General features: G+C 36.8%; 1 protein-coding gene across 9 annotated transcripts in view; it reads right to left on the minus strand.

The window, feature by feature from the left end:
* Nucleotides 1-814: 814 nt before the first annotated feature.
* The window catches only part of ERCC8 (ERCC excision repair 8, CSA ubiquitin ligase complex subunit), a 33,121-nt gene continuing 6,667 nt past the window's right edge, over nucleotides 815-27,268 (minus strand). For 5 of the 9 annotated variants that reach the window (XM_027446056.3, XM_038170017.2, XM_027446059.3 and 2 more), the window contains 9 exons: nucleotides 26,441-26,564; nucleotides 24,710-24,791; nucleotides 24,235-24,303; nucleotides 22,644-22,710; nucleotides 19,842-19,945; nucleotides 18,363-18,487; nucleotides 8,782-8,979; nucleotides 3,459-3,545; nucleotides 815-1,206 (listed from right to left, as the gene is read on the minus strand). In XM_027446056.3, the coding sequence (XP_027301857.2) occupies nucleotides 1,138-1,206; nucleotides 3,459-3,545; nucleotides 8,782-8,979; nucleotides 18,363-18,487; nucleotides 19,842-19,945; nucleotides 22,644-22,710; nucleotides 24,235-24,303; nucleotides 24,710-24,791; nucleotides 26,441-26,564 (925 nt within the window). In that variant the 3' untranslated portion in view covers nucleotides 815-1,137. Of the gene's footprint in view, nucleotides 1,207-3,458; nucleotides 3,546-8,781; nucleotides 8,980-17,753; nucleotides 17,919-18,362; nucleotides 18,488-19,841; nucleotides 19,946-22,643; nucleotides 22,711-24,234; nucleotides 24,304-24,709; nucleotides 24,792-25,431; nucleotides 25,538-26,440; nucleotides 26,565-27,268 lie in introns of those variants that run through there. The other 4 variants (XM_027446060.3, XM_072031754.1, XM_013100559.5 and 1 more) reach the window with 4 other exon arrangements.

Below are 27,268 nucleotides of genomic sequence, written 5' to 3' on the forward strand. Positions count from 1 at the left end.
CATACTAATTGACCTAACAATACACATTATACAAAGATTAACTTAATTTCTTTCATTTATTTATACAGTATTTTTTTTTCTTCTACATGAACTTTTGCTCCTAGTATCACGTCTGTTTTGAAAGGAATTTTTTTACTGGAATAACTGTATGGAAATCTGATGGGAATCTCCAGCTCAGGTCTCTGGCTGGTGATTAGACTATGTCTGAGGCACAAACTAGTGACTGAGATTAGACAACGCATACAAAAAACTCCTCCTTTCCAAAACATAGAAAGTATTTGGACCACAAATTCAGATCAGAGCAGTTTTGAATGTCTGACTTGACTGTTCTTTGCCTTAATACTGTATCTCAAGCCTGTTTCTGTCTGGGAATTCTTCATACTGGCAAGTGATGTGAGCGAGGCATACACAGAACCCTTATCTTGGAAACCTTTTAGCAGGAGTGATAAAAACAAAAATACAACTAATCTCTTTTCTTAACTTTATGGGACAGATTAAGATACTAGCAGATGGGATCACCATACAAATACTTGAACAGACAATCCCAGCTATACCTCTATTTCTGAACTGAATATAGATGAACATAACTGAAGCAAAATTAATAAAATGTGAAAGAACACCACAAAATCCTGTTGGCTCCCACAGCACATAGGCAGTTGAAAATGGACGCACTCCACTCCATCTAGACATTGCAAAAATAAACTTAAAGTAACCCTGAGCTAGTCCTCCTTAAGGCAAAATACTTTGTATCATCTCTCTCTGAAATGAAGGGATTATCTCGCTATGTATTAGTGATACCAGAAACAATGCAATATTAACTGGTCCCAAGGGCTTTTTATTTTTTTTTTATCAGTTGTTCAATACTGAACAAAATATACAAATACAAAAGGGTAAGTATAAATATCAGTAAATCTGAAAAAGTAATCCTTTAGATGTGGCAGTAACAGTGAATAAAATAAACAAAAAAAAAAAAAAACAAAAAAAGAGAAAAGTGGAAACTTATTTCTGAAAGACCTTGCTTTAACAGAACATTACATGGAATCCGGTCACAATAAATCTGACAACATCCACTTCTGTAGATAAAGTCCTTGAATGCAGTGCTTGAATGTCAATTTTATATCGCCACGTAATTGAAATTCAGCCTTCATCATCACTGCTGCTCCATGCATCTTCATATGCTGGATTTAAATGCTGCTGAGGCAGACACTAAAGAAAATAAAAATTCTCTCAGTGGCTTGCTTAATTAAAAATAATAAAATCAAATAAGGTCAATGCTAAGGGCATTTCTTAAACTACTATCTGTAGACAAACTACTATGTGCCTTATGGGTATTGTATTTTTTTAACAACTTCTTTGGCCATTTTGCTGTTTTGAGTCAAGATAAATCATGAGAAGAAACAATATTTAATTCTATTTTCAACAAAAATATCTGAAGCACTGGCCGAAAGCTTTACATATGAGAGATAGATATGACAGATAGATATTACTGCTTTCTGAATCATAATTTCACTGTCCTAGTATAACTTGGCACTACTGTCTCAAGAGGTAGTCCTGGCCGCTGTCCACCTACAGACACACAGAATGGTTTCTGTTGAAAAGGACCTTAAAGACCAACCAGATCCAACCCACCACGGGTAGGAACACCTCCCACCAGACCAGGTTGCTCAAAGCCCCATCCAGCCTGGCCTTGAACACCTTCAGGGATGCAGCATCTACAGCTTTGGACAACCTGTGCCACTGCCTCACCATCCTCACAGTAAAGAATTTCTTCCTTATATCTAATCTAACACTACCTTCTTTTAGTTTAATACCATTCCCCCTTGTCCTATCACTCCACTCCCTGACAAAGAGTCCCTCCCCAGCTTTCCTGTAGGCCCCCTTTAGGTACTGGTAGGCTGCTCTTAGGTCTCCCCAGAGTCTTCTCTCCAGGCTGAACAGCCTGTACTCCCTCAGCCGGTCTTTGTAGGAGATGCTCCAGCCCTCCTCTGGACTTGTTCTAACAGCTCCATGTTCTTCTTGTGCTGGGGTCCCAGAGCTGAATGCAGGACTCCAGGCAGAGACTCATGAGAGCAGAGCAGAGGGAGACAATCACCCTCCTTGCCCCTCTGGCCATGCTTCTTCTGATGCAGCCCAGGATATTGTTGGCTTTCTGGGCTGCAAGCACACATTGCTGGCTCATGATGAACTTCTCACCCACCAGCACAGCCAGGTCCTTCTCCTCAGGGCTGCTCTCAAACCATTCTCCACCCAGCAGCTAGTTCTCACCTCAGCTTCCTTTGTGTCCACTCATTGGTACATGCAATCATACACTACACATAGTTCGGACTCTGGGTAAAACTGTTTTTCTTGTTTACTTCTGTCCTGGGTTCATATTCTGCCCATACAGGCACTCAAACGTCTGTTCATGAGAGGTAGCAGGAACCAGTAGCTGGTGGAGGGCAGAACTGCTTCTTTCTGAGGCAGTGCTAATTTACAAAATTTGCAGATAACAACTGCAGCTTAACAGCTTTCAAAACAATGGCACATTTGACAGCTCCATAATGTCATACTTAAAGTGGCAGTTATAATCAGAGATAAGCATGCAATGTATTTTGTGTTGTTTTGTTTTAGTGTTTAGTAACATAGGATAGTTTTGAAATATGTCACATTTCAAAGCAAAGAAATGTTACAAAACTGTTACAACTCCTATCATTTCCCGCCCAAAATGAAACATTTCAGAAATTTAAAAAAGTGGATTTTTTTGTATGCTATGAGCCAAAACATTACTATCTCTGTATTTATTAACACAAATACAGTTTGTCATGCTCTGATTTTGTGAATGGTTTCAGTTTCTTGATATCTATAATTTTTTCCCCTTCCCCTCAAACTGTTCATTCAAATTTTTATGGCCTGGATCTAATATAAAGAGGAAAAACATACACTCTTGGAAAACACTGCTATAATGATCTTCCTGCTAACAGTCTGAATGTCTTGCATCAGATACTACGGTTAGCTTACTAGAATCATCATAATTCTGCATCAAAAATATTTGGGTATGAAGTATAGCACCCCTAATCTTAATGTTCAGTAAACTGTATATTTCTAAACAAATTGAAATACAATCTTTGGTACCTTTCCAATTCCTAACTAGCATAAACTACATAAAACAGTATGGAAATTAAGGAACTTGAAGTGAAAGTTGAAAGACTTATAGCCAAAGGAAAATTACTACTTTTAATCAAACAAGAAGCTAGATATCTGCAAAAGATTATATAAGACTACCAATGAAAAAGCCCTCTCAAAACCCCACAGCAACCTGTTCAGGCTGCACTGAAGCAGTAGGTGATTCTCCTCTAAATCAGCAATTGCTACAAATTCTGATGATCTAACACCTACTTCCTATGTAATTATTTTTCCCCCCAAGTATAACAGTCATAAAAAAACATAGTTTAAACTGACAAAATATTAATTATAATTACCTTGTCAGAAACATCATCAGGAACTGGCTCTCGAAGAGCTGGTATCCATGCGAGGATATTGCAGTCTTTGCCACCACTATAAAGTTCCTTTAAGAAAGCAAGCAAAAATGACTCCTATACAAATATACTGGATAGAGAACAAAGTTCAGAAAAAAAAAGCGTCTGACATATTTATTTAGAAATAAAGACAAATATATCATCTTGAGTTTGTAATATAATCTTGATAAACAACATGCTTTAGAAATATGCTAAGCAAAAAGGGTAAGTTTTGATATTTCCCCAAACCATTCACCAAAACACTACAGTTCTTATTTAAATTAACTTTATTGCTTAAATGCACTTTTCTTCTTCCCTCTTTCACAGGTCCTGAAGAGAAATCTATTTCAAAAGTTAGTAAGCTTAAAGGATGATTTATTGTCAATGGGGAAGTAAGAAAAGGAAAAAAAAAAGAGGGGAGGGGGGACGGAAACGATTTTTTGATGTAACTAAAAAGTATGAATCAACTCAAAATCATCTAAAAAGATACATGCCAGAAGAATGCATAAGTATGGAGCAAAGTAGTATTAAGAAAACATAGTTTCAGTATGCCTAGGGAAGGAAAAGAACAAATAAAGAACAATATGAAACCTGTGTCCTGCTGGTAAGGCAGAGATCAGAAAGACCGATTTATTATTTTTAATATAAATAACCCTATTTATTATGGTAATGACAAAGGACTGAGATCCCATTGTGCAAGGCACCCTGCAAACACATGGAAGCAAACAGTCTCTGCACTGAACAGCTAACAGTCAAATACAGCTTTATCTATGTAGTTTGCTCGAATATGAACTTCTCTGTCATTTTAAACAGAGAATGTTTTGCTAATGAGAAATACTGCACCACCTTTGCATTACATTTTACACTAACAGTACTTATATTTTCCAAATGAACAAGCACAAAGTTATTCTCTTACACCTTCAATCTTTAGTCATACTCCAGCTTATTATATAAAATGTCTGACAACACTTGAGTACTGTCATGTGTTTAAACTGCTGAATTTTAATTAAAATATTTTTTCTGTATTCAAGCCGACAGTCAAAAAGCTTTGTTTTAAATGTGCTGGCTTCAGAACCCAAGATAATAACTCTGTGCACACGTGCATAATTATTATATGTTGATCCAAAATAAAAATTATTTCAGTTCCATCTTTGCAGAATGCCTCCTGTATTCTGTATGTCTAATTCTAGAACTGCCTGAATTACAATGATGGTGTCAGAACTTAATGCCTAATTCCTCAAAAATACCCATTTAGTCTTGGGTATTAGTGGGTAGTTTTATTCAAGTGAGCTAACATACTTCTGTAAAACCACTCCCACGACTGAAGTTACTCACACATAAAACACATACAAGTTTAGAGTTTATAGTTTTATGATAGAGAAACAACCTACTTATCTTGCTTAATAGAAGACTACAGGTCAAAGTTACACCAAGGTACAGGTCAAATCTCACTTTATCCTGTCAGCTATAATCTACTCAATCATCCTATCTTTGGCAGGATGCACAATATCACTTGAACTTTAAAACAAGCAACTCCCTCCCCCCCCCCCCAAATTCTGCTTTGTAAGCAATGTAATGGGGACATCAGCATATTTCCACTTAATCTTTATTAATACTTGTCTCATTTTCTGATCCTGAGATTGCAAGATCTTCAGTTAATACACACTGCATTGACTAATATTTACAATTAATTATTACAACGTGAAATGGTGACTCACACAAAGTCAGTCAAAAGAAGAGCCAGCGGATAAAGCTCCTTTCATGTTTACAGTACAGTATAGTATAATATTTCCATATGATGCTTTAAAACTCCGAGGAAAGGTTGCAATAAGGATGAATCTCACTTTTAGTTATCTTTATGTGTTGTCCTACACTGTACTTGCCAAATACCTCTGCAGATGTCATTGGCATTTCCTGAACAATAAAAGTAACTATAATTTAGAACAACACTGGTTCCTGGGGCATGGCTAATATTTTATGACATGTTATTTGTGTGTGGGGCTTTACTGCATTTCTTTTTCTGAGAGGGAAACGTAGGTCTTGTTTGTTTACTTAAATTATTTTAAGCAGTTAACGTCGCACAATGGTATCCAGCATATTTAATCGAACAGTAAACATCATCTAAAAGATTTCACAATGAGGATTTCCTCTTCCACACCACCCCTGAAATTACCTACCTCTGATTAGATTAATGGCTCTTATTAATGGGCCAAATTCTGCAGTTCTTATTACTCAAGCAGACTAACATCTTATTAACTTCACAGAGAGATTTACGTAAGAAAAAAATAGGCCAACAATAATATAGTGGATTTTATGGCTCTATTCCCAGGATCTCATAAGGGATATATACACACATTAACTAAATCTCTTACCACCCTGTGGAGATAGCTCCACAAAGTATCTCAAACACAAAGGGTTTTCCACACATACCTGCTAATTAATTTGGACCTAGTAAGAACAGACAAAGAGTAATATCATTGGATTGCAAATAGCTAGCTGCTTGGGTATCTTGGATCATATCTGATTACATGGTTCTGATCAAACAAAAGAAACTTCTCACCTCAAATACAAAATTAGTGCAATGTAGAAGTGCCTTTAGAGACTAGGCCAGTTATGAGTTGAAACGATGATAGTGATTAAAATACAGCTAAATAAACAGAAAGAAAGTAAAGGGCTGGTTGCAATCAATATCAGCCAGAAGCTTTGAACGTGGGAAAAACAGTACGGAAAAACTACTGACCATATCAGGGGGTGGATAGGAAAAGCAATTTAGGAGGGTTGAAGAAAGAAAAAAAGTGTAAAAATAATACAAAAAAAGAAAAAAATCCTAACAAAGATAGAGACCAACTATTAGGTGGATATTGTAAAACCTATACAGAACAGATGTAGACTTTGCTTCATATGAACAGAGTTTACCAGCTTTGAATGTGCTAAAAAGTAAGAAAGTTGTGAGAAAATGTCGCCAGTAGGTGAGTAACTTGCAAAGAGACTTAGAAGAGTTGTCTCAGAAAACTTCTGGCCTGATTATGTCTTAATGACAAATAAATGAAATATGACAAAGCAGAAAGTGAGCTAATACACCATTCAGAAAAACTGAACTATAAGTGGAATAATACAGATATTAAAGAACTAATTGACATTTCTTTAATTCTAAACAAGGCAGTGGAAAGATGAACAAAGGAATAGGTTAATGAAGAGTTAAGATATTAGGAATATAAATAAAACAAGGCAAAACATTTTGCAAATTATCAGCTTTTATCAAGCAAAATTGATTTTATTTACAATTAGTTCAACTGAAAATAGAAATGAACAGTTCTGAGTAACTCTAACAAACTGATTTAATATTGTTTGCAAGAATAAAATAGAGTAAGTAACTATACATTTTACAAATGTGGCTGCATTCTCAAAAAAAGGAGATGTAACTAGGAAATCATAATTTCTAGGTGAATTATATGAAGAATTATATATATGTGAATTATATATCATATTCTATATATAATAATATATATTATATTATATTAGAATTATATTACATTATATATGAATTAGATTATATATGAATTATATTACATATCAATGTAATTGTCTCAAGACAGAATGAGCTATTTGGAAGCACAAGTGTGAACATAAACAGATGAAATACCACTGCCACTACCTTTAGTGTTGACACAAAGACTATAATAATGTGATTCCATCAGAGAAACAAATTAATACTACCAAAAGCAAGGCCATTTAACTAAAAAGAAAATCCAGCCACAGTTCAAGAATGCAGAACTGTACTGTGGTAAAGCGTGAGTCTAAAAGAGAATCAGGGATCACAATGGATAAACGAAGTTTCTGTCAACATAAACCTACAGCTACAGTGACCAAGCATACACCTACTGCAGCTCACGGGTGGATGCACACATACTCACTAATCACGAGTGATTGTTTTCTCAGGATCTTAAAAGGGAAGCACAACACAGAAAGATGCATTTCCAGGCTGGGAAACGTGATTTACATTGAGATTTAAGTCTCATCTCTTCAGCTTATTAAAAAGAATACCAAGACTTTATATAAGCACACAATCATTTTAATTTGGAAACTATTTAAAGACAAAGGGCTTTTTACTTTAGTCAAGAACAGTCAAAAAGAATTAATAAACAGAAACTAAATCCAGAAAAGATGTATCTTAGATACTACATGAACATTTCACCTTTCAGTGGATCCACTACCTGACATTCCACAATGTCTTACCAGGTCTAGTAAAGCCCTGGCTCTACTGATTCCTCTCTGTAAGTTGTTCAAAACTTTCTGTGACGTCTATCTCAGTGGCAGGGAAACTGTTTAAATCGAAGTTACAGGACTCAAAGTGAGAGCTACCAGATTAAATTCTGATGTGTTTTATAAGAGGTCACAAAAAGTACCACTAGGCCTTTCTTGGCTAAAATATTTCTGCCTGATATAGAACTGAAAGACTAGAAAGGTGCAGCTGGAACATTAGGCACAATCCTCAGCACCTAAAGGCAAGTATACAATGAACTTAAAATCCATGCTAACCTTTACTCTGCTCTTGCCACACCACCATAAGCACAATAAGTTGTAAAATATCACATGACAAATTGGTCTTTGTTATTCTTAAGTCTTTAATAATGAGAGAAAAATATACCACAAGAGGAAAGGGAAAGTGTGAAAGAAAATAAAAAGTTTGGCAGGGCCACAAATCCCTGTAATGCTACGCTATCTCTTAGATGAAACATTTTCAGATTAATTTAAGAAGCTTATCGAGCTTATCGAGGCTCAACGACTTTATTCAAACTGTTCATAGATCCAGTGACAGGTATAGCTACAGACATCTGAACCAGATTATATTAGCCAAAAACTTGAGAGGTTTCTCAGTACTGCAAGCAATACTAATGCACTTCACCTCAATGAACAACATGTTCTTTCTTACTGTGAATATTCTTAGGTATTTCAGGGAAAGGCAAATACCTCCTCTTCACTCTTACAGAAAACAGGAAAAAGTCTTAACGTACATCATGTATTAATAGCAATATATTGTCAAAAATTATTATAGGTATATGGAAAACTTACCTATGTTAGAAGAAATGAATAGTGGATGGAACCCAACATATAAAGGGCCATCACAGGAACTTGACCAAACCTTTTTTCAGTCAACACAAAGGCCACCAAACTCCCTGTTTAGTCAAGTTTTCTGATTAAAGCTCTTCCCTGGAAATGTTTCTTTTTCTGCATATGGTTTGTTATCTGCATAAATATTTCAGGTTGTCTCCAATACTTTACTTACCTGAAAGTTAGGTTGAAATACACAGCAGCCAACATTATTATAATGTCCTCTAAGCATAGTTACCAGTTCTCCTGAGAAAACTGTATAAACAGCAATGGTACTACCACATGGTACAAAGGCAAACTCTGGACTACAGCCACAAGAGACGGCGAATTTGAGTCCTTTTCTACTTTCATTGCGGACTTTACCATAGTTCACCTGCAAAATAAAAGATGATGTAGTTAGCTATTAATTAAAATGACAGGAGATAACTTTGCATAAAAAGGTCTATTTTATTTCTTCATTGATATCCAATAAAATTCATTAAGTAAGCTTCACAATGCTAACTCAGCTCTTGAGATTCCCAATTACTGATGTGTATCAAGAGAATAATTTTGTCCTGTTTATTAATGTTCACTCTCTCCTTAGCATTAACTTCAAGGAAGGGAAAGACAGATATGCCTAAGAACCAGCAGTTTCAAACTTGGAAATAAAATTTGCATAGGTTGTTACGTGCTAGATCTACACTGGGCACCTAAACTACCAGTGAAATCAGAACTGGTTCAGGAATTACCTTCTTAAACATACTCCTAGATGATCCAACATAATTTCTTTCTCTAAAATATTGAAACCATTAGAAGAACTCATTACACACAACACTATACAGTTATAAGACATATTGTTTAGGATAGCAAAGAACAGAAACGTCAGTCTATCCAAGGCAAGAACTAGCTCTCAAGAGTTTCTCAGCAAGTCATCCTTTGCTCTAGGAAGAAAGAACAGGGGAAAAGCATCTGCAACACCGAGATTCTACATCTCTCCCTCATGAGTTAGCAAGAAATAATAGAAGATAATAAGGAGTATGAAAACAACTGAAGTGCAAGCAGAAGGATGGCATCAGTAAAGGATGTCAAAGCCACTTAATAATTTGCTAAAATATTATGTGTTAGTTAAGAATGTCAAACAAAAATTCCCTGACCATATAAAAATGTCCCTGCCCATGGCAGAGGCACTGGAATAAGACAATCGTTAAGGTCCCTTCCAATCCAAACCACACTATTCTATTAAAAATGCCTGTCTCCTATCAGCAGCTAAAACTTGGAGTTCACCACTAAGAAATTTAGTATTGTTCACTGTAAGAACAGCTGGGCTAGGAACAAATGCCACATTTCTGAGACCCTGGCTTATGAGTTGTGTGAAGTGCCTTGAGAATGAAAGTAGTATTAAAAAGAATAGCTTATTAGCATCTATACATTCAAGCTCTTGATAAGTCTTATACAGATAAAAAGCTCCTGAAGGTTAAAGGCATTGTTTCCAAACTGGGAAACACTCTAGTTGGAAACATCAGTCTAAGTAGGTCCTCTATAATACATCAGAAGTAATTCATGAAAAAATACAGAAGCACATTTACAAGAACAGCTGTACTGGGCTTACGTGGCAAGGTTTTGGTAGCAGGGGTGTTGCAGGGGTGGCCTCTGTGAGCAGAGCTCAGCAGCTGCCCCATGTCAGATCAGAGCCAGCTCCAGCTGGCTCCGAAACAGACCTGCCACTGGCTAGAGCTGAGCGAAGGAGCAGCACTGGTTGGGCCTCTGAGAGAGCAGATTGAAGAAAGGGGAAAAAAACAATTTCTGTGCAACAGCAGCTCAGAGAGAGGAGTAAGAAGCAGCCCTGCAGCCCCCAGGTGAGTGCAGCAGGAGGGCAAGAGGTGCTCCAGGCAGGCAGCAGCAGTTCCCCTGCGGGCTGTGCAGGGAGAGGCCCCTGGTGGAGCAGGCTGTCCCCCTGCAGCCCAGGGGTCCCACATGGAGCAGATCTCCACGCTGCAGCCCCCCCATGGGTGGAGGAGCCCCCGGTGGAGCAGGTGGATGTGGCCTGGAGGAGGCTGCGGCCCATGGAGAGCCCCCGCAGGAGCAGGCCCCAGGCCGGAGCTGCAGCCCGTGGAAAGGAGCCCACGCAGGAGCAGGGGGTCTGGGGGGAGCTGCCGCCCACCCGTGGGGGACCCGTGCTGGAGCAGTTTGCTCCTGGGGGATGGATGGACCCCGTGGGATGAAGCTGTGTGGGAGCAGTGCTTGAAGAGCTGCTGCCTGTGGGCAGCCCCCGCAGGGTCACTTGGGGAAGGACGGCATCCATGGGAGGGACCCCATGGGGAGAACAGGCAGAGAGGGACCGGGAAGGAGCAGCAGAGATGAAGCATCAGGGACTGACCACAGCCCCCATTCCTGTCTCCCTGTACTGCTTGGGGGGAGGAGGGAGAAGAGGGTAGATGGAGAGAAGGTGGTTTAATTTGCTTTTATTTTCTCACTGCTCTAGTCTGCTAGTGATAGGCAATAAATTATGTTAATCTCCCTATGCAAGTCTGTTTTGCCTCTGACAATAATTGGCGAGTAATCTCTGTCCTTATCTCAAGCCATGATCCTCTTTTCATCATGTTTTCTCCCTCTTCCTCTGCGGAATGGGAGTGAGAGATCTGCATGCCAGAGCTTAGTTAGCCATCAGCATGAAACCATCACAACAGTATAGCTTACACCTAAATAAACTTAATCAAGACTATTATAATTTTGACAAATAAAACATATATATTTTTTTTAAGTAGAGGGGGAAATCAACTATGAATGCCTGAGATTCACAAAATATTTAATGATTTAAAAGAAATAGTCTAATAAAAGTAACAATATTTTAAGACATTATACAAATTCCCAGTACTAGATAGCATTATATAAATTTTATTTTCAAATAATACCATCCTGTAACCATTGCTCTTTGACAAAAATGCACACCTACTTGTATATGCACTGTTAATAAAGCTCCCTGGGTTAATTTTAAAGCTATCTCATTTCCATGGCTTTTAGTGAAAAAAAAAATCCTTTGTGTGAAATCTTTCAACAATAAGCTAACGCATTTGTAAAGGTTGTCAGGTAAATATTCTAAAGCAGATGTCTTTCCTTGCCAGGTTCTTGATCCGTACCATTCTGATTGCCTTCATACATTTGAGGCAAATACAAGGATCAGTCAGGATACGCCAGGCAAGGAAGGAAACTACTTGTTGCTGTAAGGTTAAATAAAGTGTGTTCATAGCTAAGAGCACTTATGTAAGAAAAAATTTAGTAAAAAGCAGTCTAGAGAAAAACCTCTCTCATCATAGAAGTGTGTACAAAGATACAGTTCTATTAGCATACAGATAGGTTGATTTTTTTTTTATATTGAAAGAATATTTTCATGAGATACGGGTATTACATTATGTCCCTTGTGGATACTATTGCTCATTTTGTAAAGATAGTGTCTATAAACACTGACTGTGTTAAGCCTTGTTAATGCTAGCACTTTTAAGAGGCATATTACTGTGCCTATAAAGAGCAATTAAAGTCCTTTTCATAACATGTCAGCTGTAAGAGCCACAATTCCCAAGTCACAACACTACTCATAGCAAAGGCATGTACAATAAAAGGGAGGAGTAAAGGCTAGGAAGAAAAAAAATCTGGATATACATGGTGTAAACACTCCTGTTGGTAGAGATGCAATGGAAAAGAAAGAACGTTGCCAAAACAAGAACTGAATTAAGATCATAAAAATTGTTTTTGTTCTTTGAGCAATGAAAGAAACAAAAATCTGCCTCCTCCTATTTGATTATTCGTATTTTCAGTGAATCAGTGCTCTGTATTACATTTTGCGAAAAAGGATGCACACAAGATGTGAACAATTCCAACACTAACTTCTTTTACTAGCAGAAACAATCCAGTAGGCCCCAAGTTAGTCTGATTGCTCAAAATTTTCACATACATGGATTAATTTCTGTATCTTTTGATGGAGGAATGTTCAAATTCGAAGGAAAAAGATGACGTATCTATCACTGAGGTATAGACTTCAGAAAACCATTGTGAAGAGTTGTTAAGCATTATATGAAGCAGCTTAAACTTTTGATGCAGATTTTCTTCTTTGCACACATTCTTCAGCATCTTAATTCTCTTTTGTGCCCAGTGGATTGCTTAATAAGGATGGGATGCTGAATAATTGCATTTTAGAACTTACACCTTTTTCCGTGGCAACAAATAACATGTCTTTAGTTTGTTTTATGCCAATGTTTTACTGAGTGATTCATCACAGGGGTCTTATCTTAAAAGGAAAGAAGAGATGCTAAGTGCTATTACTGGTTTATAATGCAAACCAACAAATCTTGTCAAGAAGTCCCTATACTCTGAGTTTATAACTGTAAAGGAAAACTGTTAATTATCTCTTGTAATGTTCAAACCACCTTTCACTTCTTCCAGTTACAATGTTTATTCTCTATCATCTACTCAGTATTTTTGCCTGAACAGCTTGTGATGTTTGTTCATTACCACAAGTACTGAAAAACTGCTGTGCAAAATGGTCTCTTCTTTGAAATAACTAACCTTAAAAAAGAACTATAGTTTCAGAGATGTTATTACATACCAGCTAAATAAGTGTATCTGTGCCACAGTTTGAAATTCTGCTGCAAAAATAATTATATAGTATTCAATTAAAATTAATTAATAGGGTGTGTTCTCCTCGATCCTCACAGTTTAATTTTTATTTTGATCAGACTTTTGAAGTTTTTGTGTTGTCACGTAGCTGTGGAATGACTGCAGTCAGTGAAAACAGATGATGCATTGGTTGCGTGCACAGTTTTAATTGGCTTAATATCCCTAATGTAAGTATAAAGGCACTAACCACATATATTAGGGCAGTGAGGGAAGAACATCATGTTTTCTTCTACAGGAAAGCTACAGTATCACTTCCACAAGGGGATCCCAAACTGCTGTATTTTTCTCAGCACTGCGAGCACAGTTTCTGTTTTACTTCCATGCCTCCACTCTGTAGAATAGTGCAGTTAATGGACTGGGATGTGAGCATCCTACAGTGGCACTGGCAGCTTGTTTCTTGTGCAAACTTCTTGAAATGCTTTCTGTTAGACTAACTCCAGCAGAGTATATTAAGAATGGTCAATCATAAAAAAAAAATCTTTCAACATAGAGGAAAAGCATGCTTTGCATTAAAACTGCAGTGTCACCTCATACCAGAGCTGGCACTTGCCGAACCGCATAAGGAACCAAATCAAAGACAGCTCAAACTACAGATTAATAATCAGTTATTTCTAAGGAGCTCACTGAAAGGTCACAATAGGTATATGGGTGCTATATGGTGCAAAGGCATGCCAGTTAAAGTGTGTGATAGGGGAGAAGTGCGGTTTTTATATATCTAAGAGCAGTGTATACATGCAGTATATATACGTATCTGCTGTCTTATTCCTTGAAACAGCAATGATGCATTTCATCAGCTTAATTATAATGAAATTACAGCTGAAACTCACTTGCTACCTTGGATATAATTGTTTCAATTTCCTCAAGCAGTTAATCAATCTTGCGTGGAAAGATGGGCTAGGAAGAAACACTGAATCAGAATATCCTGATTTGGACAGGATGCACAAGGATCATCAGGTCCAGCTCCTGGCTCCACACAGGACCACCCAAGAATCACACCTTAAACCGTATTCGTTGTAACATTCCTCAGTATTTTTTCTTATAATATTCACATCTTAGTTTCTTCTTCTATCTTACTAATTGAAGGAAGCTAAAAAAAAAAAGCTGCACAATTTTTACTGTATTTAATTCACAAAAAGGAAAAAGAATAGTAGGTACAATATCTTTGTTATTCATACCTAAATGTTAGAACTAAAGTGCTTTTTTCAATGTTTAAATTGATATTAGTCATTTGCATTTCTGTAGACTATCCACATAAAAATACACTAAAATCTTCAATAGAAGAGTTGAAAACATAAATCAGTTGGCATTCTAATAATAATAATTAAAAAAATAACCAAAACAAGAAATTATAACTCAGGACTCTTGGTCCTTGGCTCTCTCCACTGAGACTCTTCAGGGGGTCTGTCCAGTGGGACTGGTACTGTTTAATATCTTTATAAGTGACATAGACAGTGGAATTGAGTGCACCCTCAGCAAGTTTTCATCAACCAAGATGAGTGGTGCAGCTGATACCATCGAAGGAAGGGATGCTATCCAAAGGGACCTGGACAAGCTAGAAAAGTGGGCCTACATGAACTTTATGAGGTTCAACAAGTTCAAGTGCAAGGTGCTGCACCTGGGTTGTGGAAATCCCAGACATGAGCACAGACTGAGAAAAGAACTCATTGAGAGCAGCTCTGCAGAGAACAACATGGGGGCTCTGGTGGATGAAAAGCCTGACATGAGCCAGCAGTGTGTGCTTGCAGCCCAGAAGGCCAACTGCATCCTGGGCTGCATCAAAATAGGTGTGAACAGCAGATGGAGGGAACGGATTGTCCCCTTCTACTCTTCCCTTCATGAGGCTCCACTTGGAGTGCTGTGTCCAGGTCTGGGGCCCCGAGCACTAGAAGGACATGGACCTGTTAGAGTGGGTCCAGAGGAGGGCCATGAGGATGATCAGATGGCTGGAGCACCTCTCCTATGAAGACAGGCTGAGGGAGCTGGGGCTGTTCAGCCTGGAGAAGAGAAGCTCTGGGGTGACCTCATTGCAACTTTTTCAATACTTAAAGGAGGCTCATAAGAGAGATGGAGAATGACTTTTTGCTTGAGCAGATAATGACAGGACAAGGGGAATGGTTTTAAACTAACAGAGGAGAGGCTTACATGAGATTTTAGAAGGAAATTCTTCACTCAGAGGGCAGCACGGCACTGGAACAAGTTGCGAAGAGAAGTTCTGTATGCCCCATCCCTGGAGGTGTTCAATGCCAGGTTGGATGAGGCCTTGACCTAGTGGTTGGCATCCCTGCCCATGGTGGGGGCATTGGAACTACGTAATCTTTAAGGTCCCTCCAAACTCAAGCTGTTCTGTGGACTCTCTGGATTGAAACAACCAAATGACAGTAGCCACTTTGAGATCTGTCTCAAAGTCAGAATCTTCTAGCTTAAGTATTCCAGCTAAAAAAAACAATCCCCCCAGTGAAAACAACAACAACAAAAAATGAAGTAGCCAACTTTTAGGGAAAAGGGTCCATAAGTGTCCTATACTAATGATTTGAGAAATTTGGGAGGACACCTGAAATTTATTTGTATTTGCTTCTAGCACTTGCACTTAATCCTACTTTCATATTCAATCCCCCAAGAGTAAAAACCAAACTTCATATAGTTATCAAGTATTTAAAGCTACTTTACAGAGAAGTACTCATGTTTCATATCTGCTGGTGTATGGTTCTTTGTCTCTTCATAAAAGTTAGGTATCCACCAAAACCTTTATTTGTCGATAGAAATTCCTGCTATAATCAGGAATAAAAACCTGGGACATCAGGGGAGAGGAAGCATATATAGGAATTTGGGTGGAGAGGTGTAGAAAAAACTGAGCCATACAAGCATACGGAGGTTATTTTTTGCATACATTTTCCCCCAGTGTGGTGGCAGATTCAATATAGCCACCTGCTGTTAGTGCAGGCTTCTTTATATATTTCTACGTCTAGCCAAAGAGAAGGGTGAAGGTGGCATTAACAAGGAGAAGGGAAAAAAAAAAAGTTCAAAAGGACTAGCTAGCAGGGGAAATAAAAGGACTGTGGTATGAGCACATATTACCTTCACATTCATTTGTGTGCTGGTGTCTTAAAATCATTTTAAGAATACCTCTAGAGAATAAATAAATACCTTCTATGAGAATAAAAAAAAAACTGAGCAAAATAAATCTGGACCTTAGATAACAAGATAGGATCATGCTATTCAATGCCAAAAAAAAAAAAAGTAGAACAGCCAATGAAACAAGTCAATGAACTAACAGGCACAGAAAAACAAGAAACAGTGACCCAGCTGGTCGTAGTAGAGTGAACAAACTGTATTATCTACTTTGGTAATGGTGATTTGAAGACAGAAAGATGTTTGTATATAAAGTACTGAGAACAAACTGGCAAATATGGGTAGCATGGGGACAGAAAAGTGCTTTCGTTTAAATGCCTACAGGGAATGTTTTTTGCTCTGTTCTGAAACTAAGCAGCAGAATTAAAACTGACAGGCATAAGAGGTGGGTCTGTGTGAACCTCGTGAAGTCCAACAAGGTCACGCACCTGGCTGGGGCAACTGCAAGCACAAATACAGGCTGAGCAGAGAATTAGCTGACAGCAGCCCTGAGGAGCATTTAGGGGTGTCAGTTGATGAAAAATTCACCGTGAGTGGGCAATGTGAGCCTGCAGCCCAGAAAGCCACCTGTCCTGGTCCGCATCAAAAGGAGTGTAGTCAGCAGGTGGAGGGAGGTGATTGTCCCCCTCTGATCTGCTTTTGTGAGACCCTGCTTGAAGCACTACATTCAGCTCTAGGTCCATATAAGAAGGACATGGACCTATTGGAGTGAGCCTGGAGGAGGGCCACAAGGATGAATGAGAGGGCTGGAGCGGCTCTCCTATGAGGTAGAGGTTGAGGGAGTTGGGGCTGTTCAGCCTGGAGAAGAGAAGGCTCCAGGGAGACCTCAGAGAGGCTTTCTAGTACCTAAAGGGGTTCTGCAAGAAAGTTGGGGAGAGACTCTTTGGAAGGACTATAGGAATTGGACAAGAGCTCTAAACTAAAAGAGGGAAGATTTAGATCAGATATTCAGAAGAAATTTGTTACTCAGAGGGTGGTGAGGCACTGGCACAGGTTGCCCAGAGAAGCTGCGGATGCCCCATCCCTGGAAGTGCTCAAGGCCACACTGGATGTGTGGCAACCTGGTCTGGTGGGAGGTGTCCCTGCCCATGGCAGGGGGTTGGAGCTGGGTGACCTTTAAGGTCCCTTCTAAGCCAAACCTTTCTGTGATTCTTTGAAAAGATTTCTAAGACAGAGATAAAATTTATTTTCCTGATAGCAATGACAGACCATCTTATCATGACTAGCTAAAATCCCATGGTAATTGACCTATTACTGTGTCTTTCTTCCAATTTAAATATTAAGATCAGTAAATGTAATTGTAAATATTAATTTACAATTAAAATTATTTTTTAATTATTTGTAATTTACAATTTAATTATTTGTAATTTACAATTACAATTATTAAGTAAATATTAAAACAGGCCATAGAAAGTACTGGAGCAACAGAGGAAATTTTCTTCCTGTTTGGTTGCAATGCAAATACAGAGAGAGAAAATTTTGACACTGTTCTAAGACTCCCCGGGAGAGATTCCACAAAAACATAAAGGAGAGCTGCAAGAAAGCCAGTCAATTAGTGAAACGCTCTGATACGGACACGTGTCCTGTAAATAGTACAATGGCAACTAAATTCTACAAACAGTCACTGCGTGTCAAGTTTTTCATTACTGTCTGAAGCATTTTGAGCTATGCTTACAAATAATGAACTTCAAGTTAACAATCAATCTTCAAGTAGACCCAGGCTTCTTCATATCTCTCTCTCTCTATATATATATATATGTATCTATCTATCTATCTATATATATTTAATTTTAATGAACAAAAATAAGAGAAGAACTCTGGAAAACAAAATGCTCAAAAAGTCTTCACTGTGATTAAGCAGCTATATCCTTTATGAAAATGAATAAACAGCTGAAGTTGTAATGACAGTTGTGCAATAAGTGATCTTTTAAAATCAAATGTAAGTAAAATTATAACTGAAGATCCTTGAAAACTTACTAATGTATTTTCTCCAGTGGAGCTGTTCCAGAGTCTCATCCGATCATCCGTACCAATGGTCAACAGATGAAGCCCATCACTCATATAGCATAAACCATTAACTCTCCCATTGTGAGCCGTATTTGCTGTCAGGAAAAAAGAGCTGGTTCAAATTTCCACAGAAGAACTTCTGTTTTGTATAGACATTTAAAAGTATGGTACTTAAAGTACTGTTTAAATGGTAATGTATAAGTAAATTAATTTAACTCTTGGTTTATAAAAGCATGACTCTCTCCATGGTCACTTAATTTAAAAGAAAAACAATAATAAACAGCTGGTATATACAACAGTTCATTGCAAATATTGCTCATAGCTTAATAGAAATGCATTCCATTGATTTCACCTGGCAAAACTGCATATTCTTAAGTAGGATAAAGTGCTAAAATCCAGCTCCATTCTACCACAGCACAGCTATGGTGCCCACAAATTAACTCACTGAGAAATAGATACGGTATCTCTGTCTGCATTGTACAGCAGTGCACAATTCAGATGTACCTCTTAGGTTAAGAAGAATAAAAAAGCATTATCTGTTTTCCAACAATATTAACCACTAGGAATTATGCTACAAAAATCCCTTTATTCAGAACCACAATATACAGTTTCTACTTTGTGAGTTAATTCCACTTACTATGTATTTTTACCTCAGAGCAGAGACTGTTCAAGTAATTTTTTGGCTTTCCACAATTAAATATCTTTGGTCCAAAGTTGATCCATTTGATCCAAATTTATGAACTATAATCTACAATACTGAATCTTTCCCTTTAATTTAGTTTGCTTTTTAGGAATAGAAATGTGACCTGAAGCTATACAAATAAGTTGATGTTGTAAGCTAATAAAAATTGATACTAGGCACCATGTAATGTACTGAAAAAAGCGTTATTTAATTTTACAGGAAGCTAAATTATACTATCATAAATCTAAACTCTGTTATATACCCTATAGGACATAATTAAGTAACATAATTGATTTTATAGCACCACATCTGAGTCAAAATATTCTACTGGCTTGCATTGGAATCAAGATTAATTTAAATAGGAAAAGGAATGTTCTTTTTGTGGGTTTTGTTTGTTTTGTCTTGCATTTAAGAAAGAGTAATTAACCACTGGAACAGCTCACAAGGTATGAAGTGATTGTTAATTTTATGAAACCTAATCTATATCAGCAATGAATTCTTCTGCTCATAAAATGGATGGCAAGTTTTCCTGTTTTAAAGGAAAAATCATTTAGAACAGACACAATACTGTTGTCAAGGAGATGTCTCTAAACGATAACCCCAACCACAAACACAGTTTCTCTAACAGATGTACCTGAAAAAATTCAGTCGAATGTGTTATGCAGTAGTTAACAGCTGGGTGACCATTACTGCCCTTGTATTCAATATGTAGGAAATGCAAGAAAGCTAGTTACAAATGGATTACTACCAGTTATGGTCTGTTTTACCTGCCTCAGAAGATGCTTTGGTCTTTTCTCCATTGTGCTGATCAAGCGTAGTTAGACATCCAGATGCTCTCCTCACATCCCATAATTTTACTTTACTGTCAGCACTAAGAAAAACAAATTTCACTGATGTATGCATTAGGGAAAATGCTTTCACCCAGGTCGATATCTGACTTTAGCCAACCCACCTGGCACTCACCCTGGTCCAACAACTACTCTGAACTACTCATCATGCACTCACATTCAAGCCAATAGGATTTCATGAAGAGATTTTAAGACAGACTTCAGACTTTTGTTTATATGAATTAATAAATACAGCTGGTATCCTTTAAGCACCTAAGTTAAGAGTGAAACAGTCGCCTGGGAACTCAGGCAACTGCTTTTGCTATTGCAGCAGTATAGTGTCACTGGTACACAAGCTGGCTACCTAGGTGTAGGCTGGCTAAGTCACATGCTCAGTTGTCATACAGCACAACGACTGAAAAAACAGTGTGACAGCTGGCTTCTGTAAGCATGTACTGGGTCTGTCTACATTGTCACACTGGCACAAGGAGGGAAAAAACAAGTTTAACTGTATCTTTACCAGTAAAGAAAAAACAACAAAACAACTATGCTAACTGTTGCATAGGTTCCTGCACAGATTCAGACAGCAACACTGCAGACAGTGCACTTTGTTTGGCACCTTGATTTGAGCACTCCACTAGTGTGCTTCATGTGTACCACAAGACTCCAAAGTATGTGTGAGAAAAATTCATAGAAAAGGCCATTTTCCATGCACTAAGTGCACGTGTTTAGATGTGTTCGCTAAGATGATTTGCAGTTCCCCTCAACTTAACCATCCTCTTCGATTAAAACAACCAAAAACATAGATCACTTTGCACCCCACATAAACAAAGACAACTGCAAGGACGGTATAACCAAACTGCTTCTTAGATAAGCCATCATCTACCTGAAGTAAAACGTGCCTGTTCCTGCGCATTCTCAAGTTAGAACTGCACATTAATAGTGAAAACACATATAGTAGACATATACTGACTGATCAAAACAAAAACGACTGTTAGATTACAGATGTCTGTAAGATTATTCCACATCTCCTCTGCACCTGACAAAGCTAATGTTCAGTTCTTTTAATGTAAAAGCAAGCTCTTCTGTGCTCCCCTCCACTAGACTGGTTCTGTTTGCTTCCAAGAGGTATTCCAACTGAATAAGGTAACACATTACTCTGCTGCAAACAGATATTGTAGGACCATAAATAGAGGTCATTGAGGTTTGAGCTTATCATAAAGCGAGCAACCAATTGCAGGTAGTTCACTGAAATATTCTTGACAAGGGCATATAAAGAGATTTCTTATTACAAAAGCCTGTCATCCAGTTTTGATGATGCCGTGTCTATTGGCTAATCTTTTCAAGCCATTTCTAATGAGAAAGAAAGAGCTTATCTTCTCTAGTGCCTGAAACTGAAGAGAATGGAAAACATCCAGAAAATGACTCTTCTCTGACCATTCCAGTCTCCTGGAAGAACTATAGAAGTGCCCAGCATCATGTACAGAATTTTAAAACATATTTCATAAACAAGTCACATAAATATATATATACAGTATATAGCATAATGTATTTTACTTCCCTGAAGTGATGATAGGCAAACATACAATTGCCTAGGAAAATCGTTATATTGGATAAATAAGATCAGTCTAGATTCTCATTTTAGCAGTACTGGTCAGTTTCTCCTCTGCATTTTCATTACTCCAGTGTTGACAAGTCTTATCCATATTTGTCTTCGCAGGCAGAAAGACTGCATTATGTTATTAGGAAACAGTAGTCCAATAATAGTAGTAAATCAAGAAATGAAGCCAGGAGAAACATATTTAACATGCAATTATCATAAGGCAACATAACAAGGTAGGTAAATGCAGTTTACAGTTGCATGACTTTGAAGCAAAATGCTTCAGATGTCAACAAATCAATATTTAATAAATATCAAAAATTGCTACTATTTGTGTGATGGAAAGACAAGGCAACAGTTTTTCATTTGCTAAAGCAAAATCACACAAAAATTTTCCCAACTCTTTTGAGTCTTCTAAAAGCACAGCAGCACAAAACAAGGGCATGTAACCCTGTCATTTAAATGAATTGTACAGACTTGAATTCTGTAATTGAATTATTCAGATTTCATTCTCAGCTTAAAAAAAACCAAACAACTACACCAACCATTTCTCTCTAGAATTCGAAAGAAAAAAACTTGCCATTCAAAAACTGAGTAGTGCCAGAAAAATCAACTGTAACCATTTCAAAAGCTATAGGAAAGCCAAGAATATCTTTTACATTGCAAATGGCTAGAATAAAAAAAAAAATGCTCTGCAATTATCAAAATACAATACATACTGACTGAATTACTGAAGCTGGGAATTATTTCAGCTAACCTACCTGTGCTATTTGACATAATTAAACAGGATGGTATTGTGAGCTGAACATGTGTTACTTTGTTAACAAACAGATTAGCAACATGCTTACCATTAAACAGTATAAAGTGATCATCTCTATAGTGCTACATAATTTGCCTGTAACTTTAAATGCTACTACTATTTTCAAAACTCTGTACAATCTTCCTATAAAATAAGCATAATTTGGATAGCTCTTCAGGCTGCTTTTCTGGAGTAAGATCTACAAATATGAAAAAAAGTTAAAGCAAACAATGAAGACTAACTTTCAAAGTGCATTTGAATTGTAAAGTACATGCACAATGAATACATCAAATTTTGCCATTAGACATTTTTATTGTATGTAACAGCAGAGCAGTATCTCTACCTTGCTGTTGCCAAAATATATTCATGACGTGGGGACCAAGACACTGCCAGTACTTCTTGCCTGTGACCTACAAACAGTAAGAGAAAGCTTATATTATATTCTAGGAAAAGATTTATACACACTATTTTATATAAATTACTAAAAATAAACCAAATGATTAATTCTATAAAACACATCAATCCAGAACAATAATCTAAATTGCCTAAGTTGTAACATGTATTTGGATTTTGTGAAAAAAAATATTTTGAGCTAGAGATTATTCCCCTTTCCTCTTCCTCATGTGGGACTGCAATGAGCTGAATGTGAGGCATGGAGTATTACATATGTATAACTTTTGATAACAAAGATGTTTTTATATGTGCAAAATACAATATAAAACAGCACTGCTGTTGAGACTACTTTAAGTGTCATTATTAAATTTCAGCACTGATGTTCTCAAATGCAGAAGAAACATTAGTTCTGTCTTTCAGCAAGTATTTACAAAATATTTAACAAAAAAATGCTTATCCTTTGAAGTTTTATTCAGCTTACCCTTAAACGTTCTGCTCTTGAATTTGGTGTAACCCTTATTATGTTCTAGATATTAAGATAAATGTTGTCTTAGTGGTAACATACCCAGTGCAGCTTAGTGGTAAGAAATATATATATAAACTTTACAAATTGTAAAGTTTCAAAAACATTAAACAAATACAGACAATAGGAAGTCTGGGTCAACCTAAATGCAATGATTGTAACTAAACCTCACATAATAATATAAACACACTCCTGAAAAATAAAGTCAAAAATACATTTTTGCAATGCAGGTTAGAGTTACGTGAACCACCTTGATTCTGGTGCATTAGTTGGCTTTCCATTACTGGACCATATGTATAAATACTCATCCCTTAAAAAGTAAACACTAGGAAAATATGGAATTTTAGAGAAAGTTCTGAATATTACTTGCTTTTTACTACAACCTCCTAAATATACTGGGAATTTCTTATAAAACACCCACATACCTGCTATTAAACAGTGCTTTGTAGCAAAATAACACTAGACAGTAAGGGCAAATTCTTATTAAGTACAAAACGTAATACATTACAGATTAAGAAAAAAATATGGCTTACTAAATTAGGTAAATACAAGGGATTAGGGTGGTATTCTTCTAGAGTAAGCAGTATCTTACTTTTTATTGATACCGATAAAAAAACTGCAAGCATCTCTACAGAATATTTTGTTAAAAAGAGTGACATTTTTTGTTCTTTAAAATAAAAACACCCCCCTAAACAGCATTCCCCATATTGAATTTATGTGAATACAAAAACAATGCTAACACTTAACCATGTAATAATTAGTAATCACTATTGATTAGATCATGAAAGTGTCCCAACATTTGTAATAATTATTCATTAATTAATATTTGTATTCTCCAATTCATTACCACTAGACTAACACCCAGAAGAATCTTTTTCACTGTGCAACTTTCACAAATGGCACTGAATACATTAGTCATGTTACTTACAAAGAATACATTGTATACAATGTTTCTTTATAGGGCCTAGTTTACTCAAAGTAGTTATTGTTTAACATTTATGTTTCAGACTAAAAGTACCCTGCAGAATGTGAGAACAGGATCCAGACTTCAAGTCACAGAGCTGTACTTTGGGGCTTTTGGTACCAACTGTAAACAAGAGAAACAAAAGACAGCTGAAAAAATACCATAATTTGAAAGAACAACAATCTTAGCAGTAACAAAGAAGTAGAAGAAAATTTTAGTAGCTTAACTGTTCATCTAGTGAGAGTAACAAACTCTGTAACATTTACATTTTTATTGCAAGTAAATTTACTATCTAACAAGGAACATGTAGAAACTGGAGGCAAACAAGACAGTACTCACACAACTTAAGAATTAAAAATACGGTCTTATCAACACCATTCAACCAACTGAAATGTTTTTTTCAACAATGTCTTTTTTCTGAAGACTGAAATTATTTAAGAATGTCAGGAGGAGAAAAAGTTATGAATATTACTTGCTTTTTACTATAATCTCCTAAATACACGGAATTTCTTAAAAAATGTGCACATACCTGCTACTAAACAGTGCTTTGTAGCAATTGGAGACATGTGATGGCTATAGACTGTTCCCTCAAAGTGAAATACATCTGCAATCTGATAATAGAAAGATTAAATTAATCGGACTGTAAATATGTTATCAGAATGTAAATCCTCACAATTAAGTATTTTTCGAGTCACAGCTACAAATGAAGCTAATACAAATACTACTATTTGCACACTAACAATAACTCCCCTAGTTAGAAATCCAATCACGCAAACATTGCTAAGTAAGAAAGTTTGCTTACAACACTAGACAACTATGCCGGAGCTGGGAGGAGACCCAGAAGAAAGTCCAAGGAAACTGGCTGATCAGAAACATGAATTCAGAGGGTTTATGGATTATCACAAATTAAAAGTAAGCAAAGAAAAAAGAGCAAAAAAGAAAGCTGCACTATGGAGAAAAAGTCAACAAGGAGGTACTCAGCCTAGACCTAAAAGCCTCTTGTCAATGCACAAGCCTCGCATGCTAACTTACATTCCTAGAAATAATTTATATTTAAAAACAAACAAAAAACCACACAATTAGTCACTTTGTGTTAAAAATTAATGAAATATTATATTGGCTTTAATAATCAGTACAATGAATTTCAGGTATCATTGCTTTTGTTGTCTAAGTCTAAAATACTGTATAGGAAAAAACTAATCTTCACACTAAGTTTTTTGTGTTTAGTGGAAGAACAGGTCAATCAATTACCTTCATGTGAACATTGTGTCTTGTAAGTGATGCTCACAAAACCACCTGGAAAATGAACTGAACTCTGCATTTAGGAGATTTAGCCACTGCAAACATATCTTTACACCTCACAAAAAAAAAAAAAAGTCTGTCATCCTAGGAACATAACTTATACTTTTTTAATTTTTCATTCTTTCACTGTGCATTGAAACAACATTCAAATAGCACCAGTGTAAATCCATTAATACTGGAGATCCATTAATATATGAATACTGGAAGCAAAGTAAACTGCTCCGCAAAATTCATTGTTCAACAGTTAGGTATTAGGATTAATGAGTCAACCTAAAAGCCTACAAGATCTATGATCTTTAATAAAGTCAGTTACATTGGTTAGCATTTTCTTAGTGGTTTCTCTCATTCTCCACCAATTTTTAGAAAAAGTATCTGTAGTGTTTACAACAGAATTTTGGACTTAATGACCCAGTAAGTTCATTTCAACCCCATGTGACTGTTCTCTACATAAAACACTTTGTCCTCTTTATTTCTAAATGTCAAGAAGATCAGTCCTTCAAAAGCAGTATTTGTACCTCGGTTACTTAAAATAATTAGCCCTGCTGTATGCTGCTGTTGCTACACAACACAACTAAATAAACTGGAGAGGAGAAGAGGACGAGAGGGGAAGAAGGGGAGAGCAATCCCAGAGAATGAGCTACACCTTCTGACCAGCGGACAAATTTATGTAGCATAAATAAACTAGCTGTATTCCTGTTCACAGCAAAAAACAGAAAAGAACTGTCCCAAGGGCTCCATGCTCCCATACAGTTTAAGTACTCAGGTCTTCAGAAACAGGCAGCTACACAGCAATGAATGTATGAATGCCAGAACCATGCCACCCTGATGCTGTACCCACAGTTCCAACTGTCTGTTTTTCATCCTCCTAAATGCTCACTTCTGTCAAGCTCTGGGTGAACTGCAGATATGAAATGAATGACATGTATAAAAAGAAGACTGAAGTAGCAGAAATTCTTACTTGTAAAGTATTAGTATCCCAAATTTTCAAGGTTTTATCAAATGAGCTGGATGTAAACATGCCAGTATCATGAGGATACCACTGGACTGTCTCCACACTGAATCTATGTACATCAGGATGGCTCCTAAAATGAAGTAAAAGATTCCAGTTGGTTAGAGTTTTGGTAATTCACTTATTATACCCAAGTTTTCAAGGCAAACTAGTTATTTTGGTGTCTCAAATTTCAATCAACCAGTGTAAATTGCCTAATAGAGTCCTTATTTCAGCAATGTAGGGATCATTTACCTTTTCAAAATATGCTATCCTTAGCATACCTCAAAGTAAGATACTCAGTCTAAGGTATAAAAGGCATTAATGTATTTTGAAAATTTTCAATTCTTATGCTTAAAAATCTAATGTTTAATGTTAGGGATGAATACTACAAACATCCCACTACTACATCCCTCTGGCTTAGAGCCAGATCCACTGAAAGAGAAGATCACATAAATACTTCAAATAATTCATGATTATTAGCTAATAATTACAGCTAAACAGTTACTGGAAATTCAGGTATACTGAAGTCACCAGACAGCAGTAGATTAAGTTACTGAGAGTTAATTTTTTTTTGCATTCATAAATATAAAAGGAGGAATGATATGAAACTTTCAACTCAACAATGCTTAGTAACAAAACGTAATCTAATTAATAATACATTAGCAGTGCTGGGAAGAAGGGCCACCAGAGCCAATCTTTTTACAGCTCCAGGATATGATTCAACCAGACAGACTCTGAACAGGACAGGCAGTTCCACATACCTGCTAGGCCACTCATATCTGAGCTGCATCCACA

This window comes from Anas platyrhynchos, chromosome Z, assembly GCF_047663525.1.
Source record: "Anas platyrhynchos isolate ZD024472 breed Pekin duck chromosome Z, IASCAAS_PekinDuck_T2T, whole genome shotgun sequence".
NCBI classification, from domain to species: domain Eukaryota; kingdom Metazoa; phylum Chordata; class Aves; order Anseriformes; family Anatidae; genus Anas; species Anas platyrhynchos.